At 40.3% G+C, this 22,122-nt stretch overlaps 1 protein-coding gene across 3 annotated transcripts in view; it reads left to right on the top strand.

Annotated features, from left to right (window-relative positions):
* The window catches only part of asic2 (acid-sensing (proton-gated) ion channel 2), a 524,547-nt gene that overhangs the window by 496,084 nt on the left and 6,341 nt on the right, over positions 1–22,122 (top strand). For 2 of the 3 annotated variants that reach the window (XM_085783410.1, XM_085783409.1), the window contains 4 exons: positions 12,196–12,346; positions 12,455–12,511; positions 19,683–19,836; positions 21,614–21,705. In XM_085783410.1, coding sequence (XP_085639536.1) covers positions 12,196–12,346; positions 12,455–12,511; positions 19,683–19,836; positions 21,614–21,705 — 454 coding nt within the window. Of the gene's footprint in view, positions 1–12,195; positions 12,347–12,454; positions 12,512–19,593; positions 19,837–21,613; positions 21,706–22,122 lie in introns of all 3 variants that reach the window. The other variant, XR_015036256.1, reaches the window with a different exon arrangement.

Genomic DNA, 22,122 nt, shown 5'->3' with positions numbered 1-22,122 from the left:
ACTCCGGCTTAAGTTGAACAAACCACTGAAGGTGTTTCCAGACTCCTCTCAGTCATTCCGCTTTTTATAAAGCGTTATTACTTCTGTCTCTCATTGTCACATTTTATCTCTCTCAATATTTCTTTGTTGTTGGTTTTTTTTCTCTGTGTGTCGACCTCTTTCTGTTTTTCCTCTGCCTCAGAGAAAAGCTTTTGAAAATGCATTGTCTTCCTCACCGGGGGGAGTCGACTGTTTGGATTGTTTTGTCTCCGAGCGGACAGATTTCTGTCAGGATAAATTCATTGCCCTCTCGTTTTTAAAGTGGCCTCTCTTTCTGGAATATCAATGATATTTGTTTTCCTTCGCTAACCGTACGGCTGTCAGTCGGTGTTTACATGGAGAGAGTCTGTTTTATCTGACAGCAGTGAGCAGAGTGCACGGCTCTGACTCATCACCTTTAACTTTATACGTTTGAATTATGTATTTGACATCTCCCTGTGCGTTCAGTTCACTCAGCAGATACAGGATAATGTGGAGTTGTTGTGTGTCTGTTTTGGGCTCCACTATCTGACTTTATTTCTTAAGCACTTTCCATACAATTAAAAATGTAAAACAAAGTGCTTTACATAATAAAAACAGCACATCCCACCCGCAATGAGGCATGTTAAAGGGATAGTTCAACATTTTGGCAAATTGGCCCATTGCCATAATCCCTATAGTCATAGCAGTAGGTTCGTTACCTTTAATTGTCGGTGCAAGCTATTTTTAAAACGGCGGAGCAGAGCCGTGAGCTGCTCAGAGCTACGCTACGGAGGCTCATGGGATTTCTTGGTTTCCCTCATCAAATACACAATCCAACAACTCCACAACGCTCTGGTGGACAAGTTGTGACCTGCACATTCACCACGCTATGAGATAATAACAGAACATTACCAGACAGAGTTGTTTTAGAGGTAAATACAGAGACTGCTTGATGAAAAACTGCCCCCGACGGGAATGTGCATCAGCTGTTTTGCATGAATTTCCCTCTAAAACAACTCTGTCTGGTAACGTTGTGTTATTATCTCATAGCGTGGTGAATGTGCAGGTCACAACTTGTCCTTGTTGTGGAGTTGTTGGATTGTGTATTTGATGAGTTTGATGAGGGAAACCAAGAAAGCCCTGAGCAGCTCACGGCTCTGCTCCGCCGTTCTAAAAATAGCTTGCACCAACAATTAAAGGTAAAGAACCTAAGTTATGACTAAAGGGATTATGGCAAAGGGCCAATTTGCCAAAATGTTGAACTATCCCTTTAAAGGAGTAAAATCATAAATATAAGAAAGGATAAAAAGAAAACATGATGAAATGAATGAAGATAGAATAAATGAATACACAAATTAAAATCAAATAAAAATAGGCTAAAGCAGGGGTCCCCAAACTTTTTGCAAAGAGGGCCAGATTCGGTGAGATAAAAATGTGTGGGGGCCGAGTCGGCCGACCATTCAGCCTGACATCCTTTGAACCATTAACATTAAATGCAAATTAACTATTTAATACTTTTATTTTCATTTCTTCACATAGATAAATAAATCTAAACAAGTTTTTAGCAAAATCACTCTGCTTTTCATATTTGAAGACCACATAAAATGACATAAATGTCTGGAAAAAAAAGGAAGCTTAAACATATCTAGGTTAATTTGAAACATTATTATATTTTATATTATATTATATTTTCAAAAATCAAAAATTGCACTTAAATAAAAATCACAATCAAAAACAAGAATAGACCCTGTCTCTGTTAAGAAAAGATGCACTCAAATATAAAACCACACACAACCAAAACAATAAATAAAATGGCTTATCAAGTCTCAACAAAACTGCACTTGAATAGATATTGACCGTGTCATCACAGTAGATGAGGTGAGTAGTGACTGAGGCTCTGTATGTCGCTCTAAAGACGGGTGGGGTGGGGGTGGGGGTGTCAGCGGCGTGGAGCGGGTCTCTGTAGCGGGGACAGCTCCGTGACACCGCCGGTGGGGGCTGTAGGGACGTGGGCGGGGGGCTCACGGCAGCACCGCTGCTCGCTGAGGACAGCAGTGATGACGTGCTTTCACGTCCGAGTCTCCAAACCAGAAGCGTTTGTAACAGCACCGGAAAAGTCGCTAGATTTGTCGCTAGTGGCTTTTGTCAAAAAGAAAGTCGATGAGAAGGTTTGGAAAGTCGCAAGATTTAGGGAGAAAGTCGCCAAGTTGGCAACTGACGTTACCTTGCGTTGCTCCTCACATGCTGCACTGTGTGTGTGGTAGCGGCCCCGCCTCCCCCCACAGAGACAAAGATCCTGGATGACTGACAAGATGCTTCACTCCCTCATTTCATTCCGCTATGGAACAAACGCGCCCAGGTGCTGAGACCGAGTCACAGAGTGAAGCCTCTTGTCATTCAGCCTGTTTGGAGGCCAGAGACGAGGAAAACAAACAGGCATGCACATGGCAATATATCGAGGCTTGGAAAAAAAAATGTACGTGCTGGCGGGCCGCATATTATTGATTTTATGACAGAGGCTGCGGGCCGGTTGGAATTTGTACGGCCCGCGGGCCGTAGTTTGGGGACCACTGGGCTAAAGCATAGAATTAAAGATACTGTAATAAAATTAAAGTGAAATAAAGTGAAATAATAAAACTGTAAATAAACAAGTCAAAAATAATAAATAGACAAAAACAAGACTGCAAGTGTTACAACAATAACACCCACAGCTTCATCAGGTTTCAGCACTAAAATGCACTTGGTTTAGTTCAGAAAAAGGATCAAGGTTTCAGTTCTTTTTTTAAAAGTACTCCCTCAACATCTTGTTGTCATGGTTACGACGATAATGACGTGATTACAGTGTTTAAGATGGACAAAGCTATTTTTCGCACTCACTTCATGTAGGAATCAGAGTTCTCTGCTTGACCTGTTTGTCAAACCCAAAACCATCAATCAAATATAATGTGCGTGTGAAAATTAAGTTGTTTTTTTTAACACACATGCACGCGCCTGTGCTAGGATGTCGTCATGACAACAGGATGATGGGATGAAAGATCATATAACACGTATCCATGCATGCATGAAGTCAAGACTTAAACTAAAACTGCATAACTGAGCCTGTAGGAGTTTAAAATGTGTTTGTTTCAACAACTTGAACGTCGTCTGTTTGTAACAAATAAAGTCACAGTTTGTGTTTGTTTATCGTCGCTATTGTAGATCAGATAAATAAGAAGCGTATACTTGGCAGCGAGCACACACATTAGATTCCCCGGGTTCTCTGGGTAATGGTGCATTGCAAATGTCCTGACAGAGAGCGACTGAAATAAAAAGAAAAACCGGAGCTTGATTTGAATTTTAGGACCTTTTTTCCTCTGCAAAATTCACTTGAAACCTCTCGACTCGAGTGCATCACAGCTCAGCGTGGCGGCTGAAACACAGAGTCACCTCGGTGTCTTGGCAGGAAGAGGAGGAGGAGGAGGAGGAGGAGATCTATCCAGAGATGGTTCGGCCTCCTGGGTAATGAGCCTTCAGGGGTTTCTGTCTCTGCTCATCTGTCAGCCCAGTTCTGTGACTGGCAGGGGCATCGTCCGCCTGCTGCGCCAACACCACGGCTCTCCACAAGCACATTTATCTCCGGCTAATTAATGCAGAGCTGCACTTTGTCTCAGAGAAAAAGGAAAAAGAAACTTCCTGCTGTGAGAAGTTCCCACCTGTCTCCTCCAGCTCAGAAACCCACAGGGCACTTTTCTTTTTCAAAATATGTCCAGAAACATTCGGGAGGATAACGACGACTCAGGGTTGGAGCAAGAGGAGAGCGTCTGAGGTGAAGGTTTCCGTGGTGATTAGTGGATAGTATGACATCATATCAGCGCGGCCTGTGAAAATGACTTTGACAAAGAGTTGATTGATGGCAAGAAGATCGACTTCCTGGAGGTGAAATAAAAAAAAAGAAAAAAAAGAAATAAAAAATAATTAAAATGGCTGAATACCTGGCCTAGCCTGACTTCATTATCATCTGTGTCATGGGCTAGCCTTTCACCATATATAAACTGTCTGAAACTTTTTCCTATAACCTCAATTGACTTGTTTCTGAATGAAAAGACTTACACAATACTCATTCACCGTTCTTATATTCAACTGACCCACTGTTCTTCACCGGGTCTGTGTTTTTCAACAGAAAGCTTTCACTTTGATGACTTTTTGCTTGATATCAGTTCAACGGGTTACTTAAAGGTCACTGCTGCCATGTTTTTGGGGGCAGCATAGTTCCTTAAGCTCAGGTTCCTTACTATCACTAAGCTTCCTAGTCTTAGTACTAGTACATTTTTCATCTTTTTTTTGTGTCTGTCCTTTCTTCTGTTTATTTCTTTTACAAGGTCATGCAAAATTTTGAGTTCAACTCACTTAATACTGTCTCCTTAAATGTAAGAGGTCTAAGAGACTTAACAAAAAGAAAAGCACTTTTTTTATTTTGTAAACACTCTGAAGCAGATCTGATTTTTTTACAAGAGACCCACTCTGGTGAATCTGATTGCAAATTTTGGAAATCACAATGGGGGAATTCTATTTACTTTGACCACGGCACAAATCACTCTGCTGGTGTTATGATTTTACTTCACAAGTTTAGAGGTGACATTATTGAATCGGTTACTTCCAGTGAAGGAAGATGGTTGATACTGATAGTTAATATTGATAATGCCTGCTTTCTTCTTTGTAATATATACGGTTATAATTCTCATAACTCCAATAAGGTCTTATTCTCTGATCTTACTAGCAAGATTTTTGAGTTACAAAATAAGTATACAAATGCTCAAATGATTTTAGCAGGTGACTTTAACGAGACCCCTGACAACCTCATAGACCGATTTCCCCCTCGTATATCTCAGGGCTCTAAAACAAATGGTATAATTTCTTCTTTATGTAATCAATTATCTGTAGTTGATGCTTGGCGTTTCTTTAATGACAACATACAGGATTTCACTTGGTGCAATGGCTCTAAGACCCTTAGATCTAGAATAGACTTTTTTCTTATCTCCCACCCTCTCTTGCAATATGTTAAAAATGTTTGTCATCTTCACGCTCCTCTAACCGACCATAAATTGATATCTCTTAAGTTATTAACCTCTGACTCATCTAATGGATGCCGCGGTTACTGGAAGTTTAACAGTTCACTTTTAGATGACTCAGCTTTCAATTCCTCTGTCACAGAATGTTTGTCTGAATGTTTTAATTCAGATGCAGAATCAACATATGGGAGCAAATGGGAACTATTTAAGTTCAAGGTTAGAGGGCTTGCTATTAAACGTAGCAAGGAGTTGAAAAAAAACAGGCTTCTTAAGCAATCTACCCTCATGCTTAAGCTTGATAGTCTCTTAAACAAAGATAATCACTCTGATGAAGAATTAATGGAATTAAAAACAACTCAATTGGAACTTGATAAATTATATACTGATTTAGCCAAGGGTTCTTTCATCAGATCCAGAGCTAAGTGGATTGAGGAAGGTGAAAAAAACAGTAGCTATTTTTTTGCTCTTGAAAAGAGAAATTATAAACGTAAATCTTTGTCTGTCCTAAATATTAATAATACCTTTTGTAAAGACCCTGTTCAAATATCTGACTTCATTTCTTCGTTTTATGAAAACCTTTACAAATCCGAGTTTCAGGAAGACAAATGTGAGACCTTTCTACAACAAGTGCGTAACCATGCTCCTGTTGTTACAGATGATTTCAAATCCTTATGTGATGCAGAGCTCACAATTACAGAATTAAATAATGCTCTTAAGTCTATGAAACAAAATAAAGCACCAGGCATAGATGGTCTACCGGTTGAATTCTATCTACACTTCTGGGACCTTTTAGAAAAACCTATCTTCAATCTATTTAAAGAATGTCTCAGAAAAGAGGAAATGGTGACCACTATGAAGCAGGGAGTTATCTCCTTAATACCTAAATCTGGAAAAGACCCTCTGTATATAGATAATTGGCGTCCTATAAGTTTACTAACTACCGAATATAAATTACTTGCCCTAATATTTGCAAATAGACTTAAAAAATGTCTGGACCCCCTGATTAATGAAACACAGACAGGCTTCATGAAGGGCCGTCATATAAGCAGTAATATAAGACTGGCTCTTGATCTGGTTGATTATGCTGACTCTATTGACTCAGATGCCATTATTCTATTTCTAGATTTTTGTAAAGCCTTTGACACTGTAGAACACAAATTTCTTTTCGCCTCCCTGGAAATGTTTGGCTTTGGATCTAATTTCATCTCTGCTATCAAAATGTTGTACAAAGACATTAACAGTTCTATTATTATTAACCATAACACCTCCAAAAGATTTTGTATACATAGAGGCGTTCGACAGGGATGCCCCATCTCTCCTTTTCTTTTTATTCTGGTGGTGGAACTAATGTCCATTAGCATTATGAATAACACTCTTATGCAAGGCATTTCCATTTTTAATAAGGAAATTAGAATCTCTCAGCTTGCAGATGATACTACTCTGTTTCTAAAAGATAAAAATCAAATTCCCGTTGCTCTTAAATCCATTGAATATTTTTCCCTAGCCTCTGGTCTACACTTAAACTTGAATAAATGTGAAATCCTCTGTCTTCATGAATCAAATGACCAAGTAATCTGTGGTATACCTGTTAGAGACTCTGTCAAATATTTAGGTATTCACATCTGCAAAAACCAAACTACACGCCAAAATCTCAACTTTCTTCCTAGATTAAATTTAACTAAGAGAATTCTTAACAACTGGCTTCAAAGAGATCTCTCTATCATTGGCAGAGTTCTTCTTTCCAAAGCGGAAGGTCTCTCTCGTTTTGTATATCCAGCATTATCTTTGTACTCTTCAGACTCCACCTGTAAAGATATTAATGACATCTTTTTGAACTTTATTTGGCGTAATAAACAGCACAAATTAAAAAAAGCTGTTCTCTCAAATAATAGGTCTGAAGGGGGTCTTGAAGTTATCAACTTCATTGACATCAATAACACCTTCAAAATTAATTGGTTGAGAAGATGCTTGCTTAATGGTGAAGATTCCTTGTGGTATTTCATTCCTTGCAATATCTTTAAAAAATGTGGTGGTTTACAGTATGTCTTAAAATGTAATTATTGTCCTTCTAGACTTCCTCTCAAAATGTCTAACTTTCACAGACAAGCTCTCTTAGCATGGAAACTTCTTTATGTTCACAACTTTTCCCCTCATAAAACCCTCCTATGGAATAACAAAGATATCACAGTAAAAAACAAATCTATCTATCTTCCTTCCTGGCATACAAAGGGCATATCTTTTATTATTGACTTATTTGATAAACACGGTAATCTCCTTTCTTATAATGATTTTCTTAGAACCTTTGAATTTCCTATTAGATTTAAAGAATTTAGTCTTGTATGTCAGGCGATTCCTTCTGGTATCATACAGTTGATGAAATGTCACCTTTCATACAGCACAAATGGAAGAATTGACCCTAAACTAATTATTGATGGTCGCCCTCTCCTGGATAAAAAATGTAATAATAAATTCATACGTAACGCCATCCATGTTAAAAATAAGTGTTCTCCAAGAGGGAAATTCTTCTGGGATGAGTTAATTTATGACGTTAAATGGAAAAAAGCATGGTTACTGCCTTACAAGTTTTGCATCTCTAATAAGGTCAAAGAAATACATCTTAAAATCTTACACAAAATTTACCCTTGTAATGCATTCCTATCTAAGTTTATGGATGTGAACAGTAAATGTGTCTTCTGTGATGTAGAGGAATCTATCGCTCATGTATTTTACGAATGTTGTGTTGTGCATGATTTTTGGATTGACCTGAGAAATCATTTTTCTAACTTTCTTAGTGTCTCATACCTGTTCACCAAAAGAGATGTTCTTTGTTATTTTTCTCATAACAACAAGTCTGTTGAATTCATTACCAATTACTTAATTCTCTCCTGTAAATTCTTTATACACAAACACAGATTTCTCAAAACTAAACCGAAGTTTAAGGTGTTTCTACTTGAATTCAACTTTCATCTTAAGTCTCTCAGAATTATAAATGACAAAAAAAATGATCTATTTCTGCAGTATTACGACAGCCTGATGAATGTCTAATCTTAATATTATTTCTAATGACTTTATGGATTTTTGATAATTATAATCTTTGTGTACTCTGTATTCTATGCGTGACCAATGTATGTACCCTTTTTCTTTTTTTTAATTTGTTTCTCTCCTCTTCTAATTGTTATTGTTTTGTTTTGTTTTTTATTACCGTATCGCCTGACTTTTACCTTGTTCCATATCTATTTTTTGTCTAAAAACGATATTGTACCAGAGACGTTCTAATATGATTGTACCGGATTGTACTCTACTTGCTTGTCAATAAAGAAAAGAAAAAAAAAAAAAAAAAAAAAAAAAAAAAAAAAAAACTTTGACAAAGAGTTTAAATGAACTCATTTTAGCTAATAATATTGGGCCCAGATCAAAGCGACTTAATCACAAGTGCTAAAGGCACAAAGTACACAGCCTGTGGTGAGGGCTGAATCAGTCTTCACACACACACACACACACACACACACACACACACACACAGGCAGGCAATTTTAAATTTAAGCTCTCCAGACATTGAAATTGCCCTTCTGTGGGCTTTTGACTGAAGCTAAAGGAGCATGCTGTTCCCTCAGCTCAGAAACTCATTCTTCCCAAGGATTACCAAAAAAAAAAAGAGAAAAGAAATAGGCTACTCTTCATTATACCGACCCAGAGCCTCCGCTGCATCTTGATTCAACCCTCCGAGTTCCTCTGCATCGATGTCATGTCATGTCGAGGTTCGTCTCCAACCTTGACTCTTAAAAAATTTCCATTTCACCCGACCTGATGTTAATACAGTGACCTTATTAAAGAATAAACCCGCTGTGCTCCAAAAAGCCAAGCCTTCGTCTAACAGCGTCCCTCCTGACCGCAGTGTAAAGCTTAATTAAAGCCTCGTGCTGGTGTTAACAGGGAGATGGAACATTGATTAATAACACAACGCAGGTCTGCGCTCTTATTAGACTGACATAATCAGGTCAGCAGGTCTCGACGCAGTGGAAAGTGATATTGAGCAGCTCAGATTATCTGATTGCGGAGGAATAATCAGATCTGGAATCTGGAAGACACAGTCGACTTTAATTAGAGCAGAGGTGACGAATCGCTGCGTGAAGGTGATTCTCAAAAGGTCAGGGACTGGTGGAGTTTCTAATAACATTAATAGTGTCCGGGTGTCTGTGCTCAGGAGACGTTAAATCCAAAATGACTAGAGGCCTGCGGACGCTAGGATGTCACCATTATAGATTTTCTTGGTGCGATTATAATCACAGTATTGCAATTAGCCCGATTATTATGCATTAATTAATTCCATAACACTATGAATGTGTAAAAATAGTCAAAATATGATTACATTACTAATTGTATACAAAATATTTGAAGTATCTATTAATATAGGACCAATTATTGGAAATGTTAAAAATATTCAAGTCATTAGTAGTCATCTGTTGTTTTTTTAGTCTTTTTTTTAATTACAAACGAAAGGCCAACATTTAAATTCCTACCAATTCAGTGTTACGTTTGGTAAATTGACATTAACATACATGTATAACCCAGTTACTGTGTATTTACCTTTACTTTGGCGAATGAGGACAGGTGGGTGTCCCGCAGGTGGTCGTACATATTAGACGTGTTTCCTACTTTGGCCACTACTTCTGCGCAACGTGTTTAATAGGCTGGCGAGACGTCATTGATTTAAAGGGATAGTTCAACATTTTTGCAAATGTGCCTATTGCCATAGTCTTAAGAGTAGGTTCATTACTTTTAATTGTTGGTGCAAGCTGTTTTGAGATCGGCGGTGCAGAGACGTGAGCTGCTCAGCGAATGCAACGGAGGCGCACGGTACTTTTGCGTTTCCCTCATCAAATTAAAAACACAATCCAACAACTCCACAACCCTCTGGTGGACAAGTTGTGACCTGCACGTTCACCATGCTATGAGATAATCATGTAACATTACGACACATGAAGCAAATACTCGGAACGACTTGCGTTTTTGAAATCCCTCCGCCCAGCAGCCGTGTCTGAAATGTAGTTCCGGCTGCATATTTCCCTCTAAAACAACTCTGTCTGGTAACGTTCTGTTATTATCTCATAGCGTGGTGAATGTGCAGGTCACAACTTGTCCACCAGAGCGTTGTGGAGTTGTTGGATTGTGTATTTGATGAGTTTGATGAAGGAAAAGCAAAAAGTACAGCGTGCTGTGCAGAGCTTACGCCTCTGCCCTGCCGATCTAAAAACAGCTTGCACCGACGATTAAAGGTAATGAACCTACTGCTGTGACTATTTGGGATAGCAATTTTGCCAAAATGCTGAACTATCACTTTAATATGTTTGATTGTTTTTGGAAAGCTATGGGATTTAGGAATCTTTAATTAATCGTAGTGTTTAATACCGTGGTTAATCGTGACATCCCTAGTGGACGCCGCAGCAGAAACATTGAGCAAACTCTGCTGTTGTTGTTTGGTTTGTGTTTGAATTTACAGCTTGAAGTGACTATGCAGACCGTCGGCTGAGAGGAGGAGGAGGAGGAGGAGGAGGAGGGAAGGGGAGGGCATGGCTTCAAATTTTGTCAGCGCTAACAAGCAAACTGGGCCCAGATTTCACCTGGCAGGATGTTTGTGTTTTGCCTCGGCTTCTGTTGGCAGAGGAGCGCCGTCGCCCGGGAGGCGCCGCCGCCGTCGTGATGGCGATGGCGGCGGTGGCGGTGAAGGGAACTGGGGAGCGCTGGGTGGCGGGTGATCGATACCAGTGGAGCAGCAGCCTGTTGTTGTGGAGCAGATGGAGCCTCCACGCTGCTCCACAACCCCCCCACCCCCCCACCACGTCCCTCGTCTGCTGCTCCAGTCTTCAGAGCTGCAGGAGCAGGAGGTGAACATTTGGAGTTTTTGTGCTCCCGTTGCTGGGTGTTATGGGATTTTTCCGACAGACTCTGAATCTGTTGAATTGTTTTATTGTTTTTTTTCTCTGCGCCGCCTGGTTTATTGTGAGGCTCCTCTTCCTCTTCCTCTCTTCCTCTTCTTCATCTTCTTTGCTTATCTGCACTGGCTCAGTTTCAAGGACTCGGGAACAAGTTCTGGAAAGTTGCTGAGGATCTGTTCTGTTCACACGACATGGATTTTATCTGTGTGTGTTTGTGTGTGTGTGTCTGTGGTTTCAAAAGCATCAAACTCACTTGTCATCAAACGGTCTGAGGAGCAGAGACAAAGGTCTGGATTCTGTCTTTGCTGCTGCAGACAGATCGTTACTCAGCACTTTTTTGTTGGGAAACAAGTTTGACTTGTGCAGCCTGTTCATGCAGCGAGATATTTAATATTCCTATAGCAGCTCATAATGCTTAATTTTTAGCAAAAACCTTAATTATCTTAAATAGATTATTTTCTAATTGCTTCATCCATGTTTAGATAGAAGTGGATTTATTAAAATTCTCTGTATTTTTCTTCTATGCAGCCTGTTTTATGATTATTTTTGGGTAACCCTTTAATTTACAGGCCGCTAATTACGTAACGTCATAATGTCAAGAAATAGCCAAGAAATAACAGTCAATTTCATAGTAATGTCATGTTTTTCATAATGGCTAAAGATTACACATGCTTTTCATGCTTTGACTCTTTTGGGAAAGGCCAGAATATTTCTCCACCAAGTCCTTGATATTGTAAATTAAAATGAACTGATGAAATTGAATTCTTTTGTTGCCTTCGACCTTCGTGCATAGACTTTAGTTAGTTACCCTTTTGGTTTTATTGTTTTCTTTATGTTGACAGCTCCCTCCCGGTCCCCATCTACCGAGGTGCTATTATTGTTTATTTATTTATTTTGTCAACAAACTTGCTACAATAAACAGCAGTTGACTATAACCTTTCACATCTGGTTGTTTCATGTACGTCCCTTTTCCCGTCCACGAGCCGGGACGTAACACCCATATTTCTAGGCTATTTCTAGACATTATGATGCAATTAATTGTTATTTCTTGGCTGTTTCTTTACATTATTACGTAATTAAAGGCCTGTAAATTAAAGGGTTACCTATTGTAGTTATTACAGTTACATCAGGTATGACGGGGGCAACATTACAAAGGTCATGAAAGGTGAAACTCTCCTCTAACCCCCCCCCCTTCCCCCTCTGTGTTACAGCTGACCTACCTGCCTCCCCCGTGGGGAGAGTGTGAGTCGAAGGCTCTGGAATCGGGCTTCTTCCAGGTGTACAGCGTCACAGCCTGCAGGATCGACTGTGAAACGCGCTACATCGTGGAGAACTGCAACTGTAGGATGGTGCACATGCCTGGTAAGAAACACACACACACACACACATCTACACTGGTGTTCACTGTTTTATATGAGAAGATGAGTAAATTCTGGATGTTAAACTGTGTTTTATTGGCGCTGTCCTCAGGTGATTCTCCGTTCTGCACACCTGAGCAGTACAAAGACTGTGCTGAGCCGGCCCTCGGTAAGTCCACATCAACACAGGACTCACTGTAGTCTGCTCTGGTTTACATATCAATATTTTCCTGGGCAAAGGATTTGGATTTTTTTTTCTTTTCTTTTTTTTTCGTTGTAGACTCAGAGCTTTAATGTTAAACCTGCTTTAAAGAGGAGCAACACCAGAGAGAGGTTTAAGCTTGAAGCAGCTCAACTTTATTTATATATTTTGCTTTTTATCATGAATGCACAGAGCACTGCAGTGTGAACAGGTGATACTGAACCTCCTTTTAAAGACCCCATAACATGAGCAATGTGTTTTCCCAGCAGCTTTAATCCTGTATCTACATTTTAATTGTTCATTTATCTGTCAATTTATGTCAGAAAGTTATAATCTGAGTATTTTTTTTACATCAGAATCAATGTATTTTCTCTTCCTGTAAAACAATTTCAGATGTTTTGCACTCAAGAGCGTTCCTAGCTTTATCATTTCTTGAAAGACCCCATGACATGAAAAATGTGTTTTCCCGGCAGCTTTAATCCTGTATCCACATGTTAATTGGTTAATTATCTGTTTATTCATTTCAGAAAGTTATAATCTGAGTATTTTTTTACATGAAAATCGATGTATTTTCTCTTCCTGTAAAACAATTTCAGTTCATGTTTTGCACTCGAGAGCGTTCCTAGCTTTATCGTTTCTTGAATTTTCTGTAGACACTGAGCTTGTTCCACTGCTACACTCAGCTCCAGGCTCAAACAGACTGCATGATAGTCTCCAGAGTCTAAAACTGGAGTCATTGTTTTCTTTCTTGATGCTTAACGTCCACATTCAACGTGATTGGCTGCTGCAGACAGACAGCAATCAATAATCTGTGACATGCCTTCCTGTTAGCATGCAGAACTGAATAGCAAAGTGCAGCTCTGACGCTCTGCAGACAAAACACCAGGTCCGGTTGAAGTTTCCGGGCACGTGTCACTTCCAAACTTTTTTTTTTTCTTTTTCTTTGAGTCTGATTTATCAAGAGGAGGAGACTCATCTGAACGTCTCTCCTCCCGGTGGGAACAGGACTCATCAAGTCGGTAACCAACATCAGAGCAGACAGGGACTGCGCAGTGTTGGAGTTTAATTTAATGGCTGGATGGTCAGATAGATAATGGGTCATATTTCCTGCATTGAGGTAAATTATACAGTGATAAAAAAAAAAAAGAAAAGAAGGTTTCGTTCCTTCAAATTCAAGGGTTTTTATCGTCTTTGTCACTTCTATTAAACGTCGGCTCGTCTCGCTGTTTTAAGATATAAATCTGATCTTCTTTGTTTAGATTTTTTGATGAAACCGCCCTGATACCAGTGTAATATTTTTCGCCTTGAGCTGAAGCCACACACTCCAGAGAGAGAGAGAGACTCATGAAAGTCAGATGAGACAGATTCATTGTGATTTCATCAAAGTAAAATTTTTTGGGAAGTGGTTAAAAGTCGAGGGTTTTTACTTCTACTTCCAACGCAATGAGATCATAAAATATAGTGTCTCCTCTCCGATCTGTACTTGAATATGGTGTCAAGTGGGTTTCCAGCAGGTGGTCATACATATTAGACGTGTGAGTTGAGCTGATATGGTTCCGACATATTTTGGAAGTGACGGTATTTAGGAATCTTAATATCGTGGTTAACTGTGAGATCAAGTAATGGTGACATCCCTATACTCTCATTGTGTCCTCTTTCCATTTCTTCTTTTTATTATTTGGCTAAATATCAGCTGCTCTGTTTGTTTGTTTGTGTGGGTGTGTGTTGTATTTTTTAACAAGAAGGAGAGGAAGAGGAAGAAGAGCTAGAGTGGGGGTGAGTGGGAGTACGTAGATGCAGAAATAAATGAAAAAGTGAATAAATTAATAGATAATTAAGAGGAAAAAAGAAAATGCAGCAGAAAAGTGCAGCTGGAATGAGACTCAGCACCAAAACAAACACAAAACATCACTTTACTTGTTTTTAAAAAAAAATTATTTGTAAATTAACAACATGACATGTTAAATGTTAAAAGAAAAAAGTTCCTCCTCTGGTCACTTTTGCTTTCGCTTCTCTCGCTTTTATTTTGAAAATCAATCACGCACACACACACATCAGCTCCAGATGTCTCACAGGTCAGAAACTTTAAGTGTTTTGCACAAATGTAGAAAATGGAAACGTCAAAGTTTTATTGAAATTTGAAGTTTGAGAGCGTGTGAGCTGCAGCTTCATGATTAAACAGCAACACACTGATGATGAATTCATTTTCTTGCACCGTAGCTAATAAAAAAATAATAGGATGCTCATTTCTGTGCATTAGTTAACTCACTGATTCTCATCTGCATTTTTTTTTAGATATACTAACCTCAGAGTGGGTGAAAACATAAATAATACATAAACAGTTAATTCCAAACAGATGATCTTCATGGATCTTTATTGATCTTTATGAACCTCTGCTGTCGACCAGTGGGAGTTAAGAGTTCAGGAAAAGTTTCTCTCCTCCCACACCGGTCTCTCCTCTTCCTCCTCCTCCTCTTCCTCCCTGTTTCTCTTAAAGACTGATGAAAACGTAGCCGAGGGCAACAAAACTTTGAGGCAATCAGCACCGAGCGCTGCAAACTCCCACACCACCGGAACTCACCATTAACATGCACTCGAAACAACAAGTTGCGGCACTGTGTGTGTGTGACGCAGTGAGGAGCGAGGAAGCTTGTTACCGTGCTCTTTGCCGTAATTGGCTTCATTTCTGGAACAGTACGACTTTCCACAATCCCAAAACACACACACACACACAGACACACACACACTCGGCTTGGATCATTGAATGCAAATGAATTCGAGTTTTAAACCTGGTGCCAATTTGCTCGACCCATCAGAGGAGATTTCACACGGCAAACTTTGATTGGGTTTTTTTTTTTTTTTTTTCCCCTCCCTCTGCAACTGTGTCACTCAAAGTTTTTTTTTTTTGCAGACAGCAGGGCCGCCCCTGCCTACACGCAGATCACGCACAGTGCGTAGGGCCCCGCGATCCAATAGGGGCCCCGTTTTGCACAAAGGATGCGCATATGCACAGCCGTGGTGCGCGCTACTAGATCAGCTGTCAGCGCGAGGCAGGAGAAGAGGGAGAAGAGACCTTTTTTTGTAATCTGACACCGCACGCGCCGTCACGCGTCGATCTGACCAATCACTGGTCAGATGCTGCAGGCACTTGTCAAGCAGCTGCAGGTGAAGACGTGATCATAGCTTCGAAAAGAACGAGTCAGGCGCGAGCAAGAGGGGAAAAAACCAAAACAAGAGGAAACTCGTGCTTCTCTCGAAGGTGGGCATTTGTTGAAGTTAGTGCTGGGCTGGGTTAATGTCCGTTTAACGCTGCTAATGGTGTTAAAGCCAGCACTAGTAAAAATGTAAAACTTTGTGGCATAAGCAAGCACTAAACCTCCATGCTCAGCACGGCTGCTGCTGCAGGTAGGAGGAGAGATGCTGCTAGCCCCCAGTAGATGTGGACTGTGGTCTGGAGATGAAAGTCATTTTCCAGCGGCCCTTACCATTTATTAAATGTCTTGTTAACACCTTTGTCTATATGCATTCACCTCTGTTGAAAGGCAGTGGTAAATTTATCAGTTGTTGGTCGTATTTTCGGCTAAACTTTATAATCTATTTTATCTCCACACAAGGATCTGTTGGTGAATTTAATCTATGACAGGCAGCTTTGGAGGAGATATTAGAGATACATATTGATAGAAATGAGTGTATTTGATACTTTGGTTGACAGAAGGAACTAAATTTGAATGTAGCTACATTTTGAAATATCAGTCTCTTTGGTACTGAATTAGTATGTTTTATTAGGATTGTAGTTGTAGCCTATATAATAATAATAATAATAATAATAATAATAATAATGATGATAATAATGACAATAATAGTAATAATAGATAGCGATAGCAATTGTTTTTTTTAAATTAATATTAGTATAAGTATATAACTGCTAAACTGCCAGTATTAGTGGTTGTAGTTTGCATTATAATCGATTATAGGAGGGCCCGACAAAATTTTTTTGCTTAGGGCCCCATTTTGGTCAGGGACGGCCCTGGCAGACAGTGCTGTAAAATATGTTTTAATGGGAGGCAGCTGCTGCATCTTTGCTTATCTGGTCCAGAAATCTAAAGAGCATTCAGACAGAAAAACAGCAAATCACGTCTAATGTCTGTCAGAGCTGCTGAACCTGAGACTCCACCTGCAGACGTCGTCTTAATTAAGAGCTTTTTTTATTAGTGATATCTCAGACAGAAAGATATTTATTTATGTCTTTATAGCCCAACTTTGAACAGCCAGCTACTCATTAATATTTAGGGGAATCTGACAGAGGAAGAAATGTATTATGGTAATTTGGTCTTTTTAGATTTAAATGTGTGGGAGTGAGAGAGAGAGGTGGAGGTGGACAAGGTGAGAGGATTAGAAAGAAATCAATCATTTGAATGCACGAGTCCTTGCTCCCGTATATCAAATAACATCTCATTTGAATGAAAATAGGGAGACCACTGAGGAGCCATATTGAATTTTTTTTCTCTTCGCAAATTACGTGAGCATGCGGCCCCGCCGGCTATTAGCACGCCGCCGGGGGATCGCTGCCTCGTGCTCTGTCATCTGTGGGTTTTGCCACTGAGCTGTCGAAGAGAGAAGGAGGAAGAGGCTGATAACATTAACTCCTTCCTGTGCCGTCCCGCTCGGAGCCTCGGAGGGCCGGGGTGGGGCATGCTGGGAGATTTAACAGGGACATATTATGGAAATATCACTTTTTGAAGGCTCTTTAACATATATCTGGGTGTTTGTCTTGTCTTCCGGCTCTCAAAATGTGAGAATTTACAAAAAAAATCTGTAGTTTTCAGGCTTCCTGGGTTGAAATCCATGTGGTTTTATGAGATGTTCCCCTGTTTGTTTGACAATGATGTAACTAGTTTTCAAATTTGCATAACATTTCAGTTCAACATTTTGTCAAATTGGCCCATGGCCATAATCCCTATAGTCATAGCAGTAGGTCTGTTACTTTTAATTGTCGGTGCAAGCTATTTTTAGAACGGTGGAGCAGAGCCGTGAGCTGCTCAGAGCTACGCTACGGAGGCTCATGGGATTTCTTGGTTTCCCTCATCAAACTCATCAAATACACAATCCAACAACTCCACAACGCTCTGGTGGACAAGTTGTGACCTGCACATTCACCACGCTATGAGGTAATAACACAACGTTACCAGACAGAGTTGTTTTAGAGGGAAATTCATGCAAAACCGCTGATGCACGTTGCCTTCAGGGACAGTTTTTCATCAAGCAGTCTCTGTATTTCCCTCTACAACAACTCTGTCTGGTAACGTTGTGTTATTATCTCATAGCGTGGTGAATGTGCAGGTCACAACTTGTCCACCAGAGCGTTGTGGAGTTGTTGGATTGTGTATTTGATGAGTTTGATGAGGGAAACCAAGAAATCCCATGAGCCTCCGTAGCGTAGCTCTGAGCAGCTCACGGCTCTGCTCCGCCGTTCTAAAAATAGCTTGCACCGACAATTAAAGGTAACGAACCCACTGCTAAAACTATAGGGATTATGGCAACGGGTGAATTTGCCAAAATGTTGAGCTATCCCTTTAAAGGGACAGGCACTGAAACCAGCCGTTCTGAACTGAAAAGAGCTGTGATGTTTGATCCTTGGGGTATTTTGACTGAAACATTATCACAGACATGACTTTTGAGACACGTGGGAACTATTTTAATTTGTGGAAAAGGGACAGAATACGTCTCCTTTAAAATGTGACACAAGATTTCCAGGTCCAGAGAGAGAGAGAGGGAGACGTTTGTTGGCAGCGAGAGGGGACGCGGTAATCTGGGGAAAATTAAAGCAGATTGGAAAAGTTATTTGTGGAATCGATGTCTGGGGGAAACTTTTGATGGAGCCACGTCTGAAAAAGCTTGTGTCGCTTAGCGGTTACTGTCACTGTGAGATTGTTGGTGTTGGCGTAGGAAGCGGAGGGCTTAAGACGAAATCATCCTTTGTTTTTTTTCTTTTCTTTTCTTTTCCTTCCTTCCCTCCTTCCTTCCTTACTTACTAACTCTGAGTCAAACTGCCAAAGCCGAGCTGTGAATCGAGCGTTTCCACATCAGGAGCGTCAGCCTCTTGTCAGGGCGGCGACGTGGTGCAGACGCTGCTCGAGGCCACGTTTGTATTTTGGTGCTTTACATCCTCTCCTCTCTGCAACAATGACTCGCACTTATACTGTCGCCTGAGCTCGGTTTAGTGCAAACATCCGTATGAGTCGGGGGCGCAGTGTGAAGGAGAGGGCGTCTGCGTTATGTGTGACCTCCTCGGAGGAGGAAATAAAATATTAAAAAAAGACGTCGTCTGATGCACGATTCTGCAGCTCTCAGAAGATTTTTTGCAGAGCTGCACTTTAGATGGAGTGGAATAAGCGTTAGTGTTTTAAAAGCAGTGATGCACATCCTGCACTAATGTGCACATGAGGATGCAGCTAATTGAGGTAATTACTCCAGATATGGTGAGTGCCTTCAACCATTATCACAATTTAACATAATGTTTTAGCCTCATGCAGAAAAAGGAAGGAAAGAGGCAAAAAGGACATTATGAAAAGAGTCTTTGAACCTTGAATGTCAGACAATAACGTGACATCCTGCTGCACCGACTCACTAAATGTCTTGTTTTTATTTTATTTTTGTATTTTCTCCTCCAAACAAAAAGTCAAAACATCCAATTAATACACACTGACGCACTCTTTTCATAAATTACTGTTATGGAGTTGATTAATTCACTGACTAGTTGATGAACTGTTTTTAATTTAAAGTGACTGGAAGTTCATTACAACTTGTATATGTTTTTATAATTCTTTGACCTACAGTCTGCTGACTGACTTGTATTATCTTAAACTCTTGGATTGTCTTTTTTTTTATCGCTTTTTATTTCTGCACCGGCTTCTCAACACTGAAGGTCGAGCTCAGCCACACTCTCCGCCAGATATTCATAAAAACAAATTGTTCCTGTACCTTTTTAATCCGGACGCCTCAGTGTTTCAGACCATGTGAGGAAATGTTTCTCTTCTTATCTTAAACAGCATTTCTCCTCCTCTGTGCATCATTGCTCCATTCCCTTCCCCATCACCATCACCATCATCATCATCATCATCATCATCCTGTCATGAAGCCAAGCTGTCGGCGGTGGAGAGCAGCAACTGCATGTGCAGGACGCCGTGCAACATGACGCGCTACAACAAGGAGCTGTCCATGGTCAAGATCCCCAGCAAGACGTCGGCCCGCTACCTGCAGAAGAAGTTCAACAAGACGGAGAAGTACATCTCGTGAGTTTCATGAGCGCCATTATTACTGTAACTTCAGTCCTCACCCGGCGTTGAAGCTCGGGCCGCATCGTAGCAGCATCTGAGGCTGCGTCTACTCATCTTGACAGTCAAACCAAGTGAAATGCATTGATGTGTTAAAGGGATAGTTCAACATTTTAGCAAACTGGCCCATTGCCATAATCCCTATAGTCATAGCAGTAGGTTTGTTACCTTTAATTGTCGGTGTAAGCTATTTTTAGAACGGCGGAGCAGAGCCGCAAGCTGCTCAGAGCTACGCTACGGAGGCTAATGGGATTTCTTGGTTTCCCTCATCAAACTCATCAAATACACAATCCAACAACTCCACAACAAGGACAAGTTGTGACCTGCACATTCACCACGCTATGAGATAATAACAGAACGTTACCAGACAGAATTGTTTTAGAGGTAAATGCAGAGACTGCTTGATGAAAACTGCGCCCAACTGGAACATGCATCAGCGGTTTTGCATGAATTTACCTCTAAAACAACTCTGTCTGGTAACGTTATCTCATAGCTGCAGAAAATGTTCACATTATTTGAAAAAAAAACAACGCATCACTTTGGACCCCTCTAGCTAGTAGTTATCTTATAGGCTGTACATAATCATATCAAAATGACCCACAATTATATACAGTAGACTTTTTATTATTATTATTATAGACCCATTAGATATGAAAGGAGACTCCCACATGCTTGAGCTTTACACCGCCGACTCAGAACAGAAATGTCCTGTGGATTTCAGCCTTCTATGATTATATTTAACCTACAGTACCTACCGTTTACAGCTGAGGACATCAGGTATTGTTCCCCCTCCTTCCTGATTTCTTACTTTTTTTTTTGCTGATTTGTCACACTTAAATGTCTTTTTATTTGTATTTTTTATAGTATTTTGGTAGGGCAGCCATCTTGGGAAGGTTTTCACCACTGTTCCAAGCTTTCTTCATTAGTTGGTAAAGGCTCTCACCGTGATTCACTGGAGTCCCAAAGCTTTAGAAATGTCTTTGTAACACTTTCCAGACCAGTAGATGTCAATTATTTTTGTTTTTTCATCTGTTCTTGAATTTCTTTAGATGATGCGTTGCTATTTAAAAATGTTTTATCACAGTTAGTTCATGATTTAACAAGGGGGGGACAACTACTTTTTCACATAGTACCAGGTAGGTTTGGATAGGTAGGTGACCTCATAGCTGGCTATGGCCATGGATGAAGGTGAACTAAAGGACAGCCGTCTATGAAAAGAAAACAAATTTCACTCCTGTTTCTATTCCAATACACTTTTTTTCATCCTTAATTACAATAGTTAACACAGTTTTTACAGAGAAACGTGTGTGAGGGAAATGAGGAACCTCTGACCACTTGGTCTCCAACAGTGTCCGTTGGTTGTCGGTGCAGCCAGGCGTCCCTCATTTTCACCAACCCCACAATTTAGAGTTTGCAATTTACTTTGATGAGCACAGGAAACACACCGGGGAATGAGAAAAACATGGGAACGTGACAGACAGACAGCAGCACCGACCACTGAGCCTCTCTAACGCCCACATTGTTTCCTATGGTGGTTTTAAATGCTGCTTTTAAAGGAGCTGCTCTGAGCTGATGCGTTGTGTCGTCTCCTCCCACTCGCCGGTCGTGAGGCTCTTGTTGCTTCGCTCTGCAGGAAACGCTCTGCTCTGATTGTGGTGATTGTGCCTGATGACGTGGGAGTCTAACACTAATGTCTGATTTTTTATTTTTTGTGTGTGTGTGTGTCTTGCTGCAGAGACAACATCCTGGTGCTGGACGTGTTCTTCGAGGCTTTGAACTACGAGACCATCGAGCAGAAGAAAGCCTACGAGGTTGCAGGTCTGCTGGGTAAGTCTCACCCTCCTGCTAGTGTTGAGGTCAAGACCACCGAACCCGAGACCGAGTCAAGACCAAGACCTGAGGAAACCAAGACCAAGACCAAGACAGGACCAAGACTTTAATTCTCATGTGGCTTGATATTGACATTGCCTCGCCGCCACTCCTTAAAAAAATCCTAGAGGAAACATTGAGATGGTTACACAAGCAGATACTTTAGTAAAAACTATTTTAATTATATGAAAGTTATTGGATTGCATTACATAAAGCAAAGTGAGCGAGTGACAAAGAGAAACAAAGATGTCACTCAACTTAACTCAACTCAAATTTTATTGCACATTTAAAAACAACCTCTGTTGCCCAAAGTGCAATACGATCCAGTGTCAGCAATATAAACAGTGGGAAAACAACATATTATGACCAACATAG

This window comes from Trachurus japonicus, chromosome 8 (genome assembly GCF_045865225.1).
Source record: "Trachurus japonicus isolate A0001 chromosome 8, Traja_1.0".
In the NCBI taxonomy this organism is placed as follows: Eukaryota; Metazoa; Chordata; class Actinopteri; order Carangiformes; family Carangidae; genus Trachurus; species Trachurus japonicus.
Note: the sequence above shows the minus strand (reverse complement) of the source record. Positions and strands in the feature narration are given on the sequence as shown.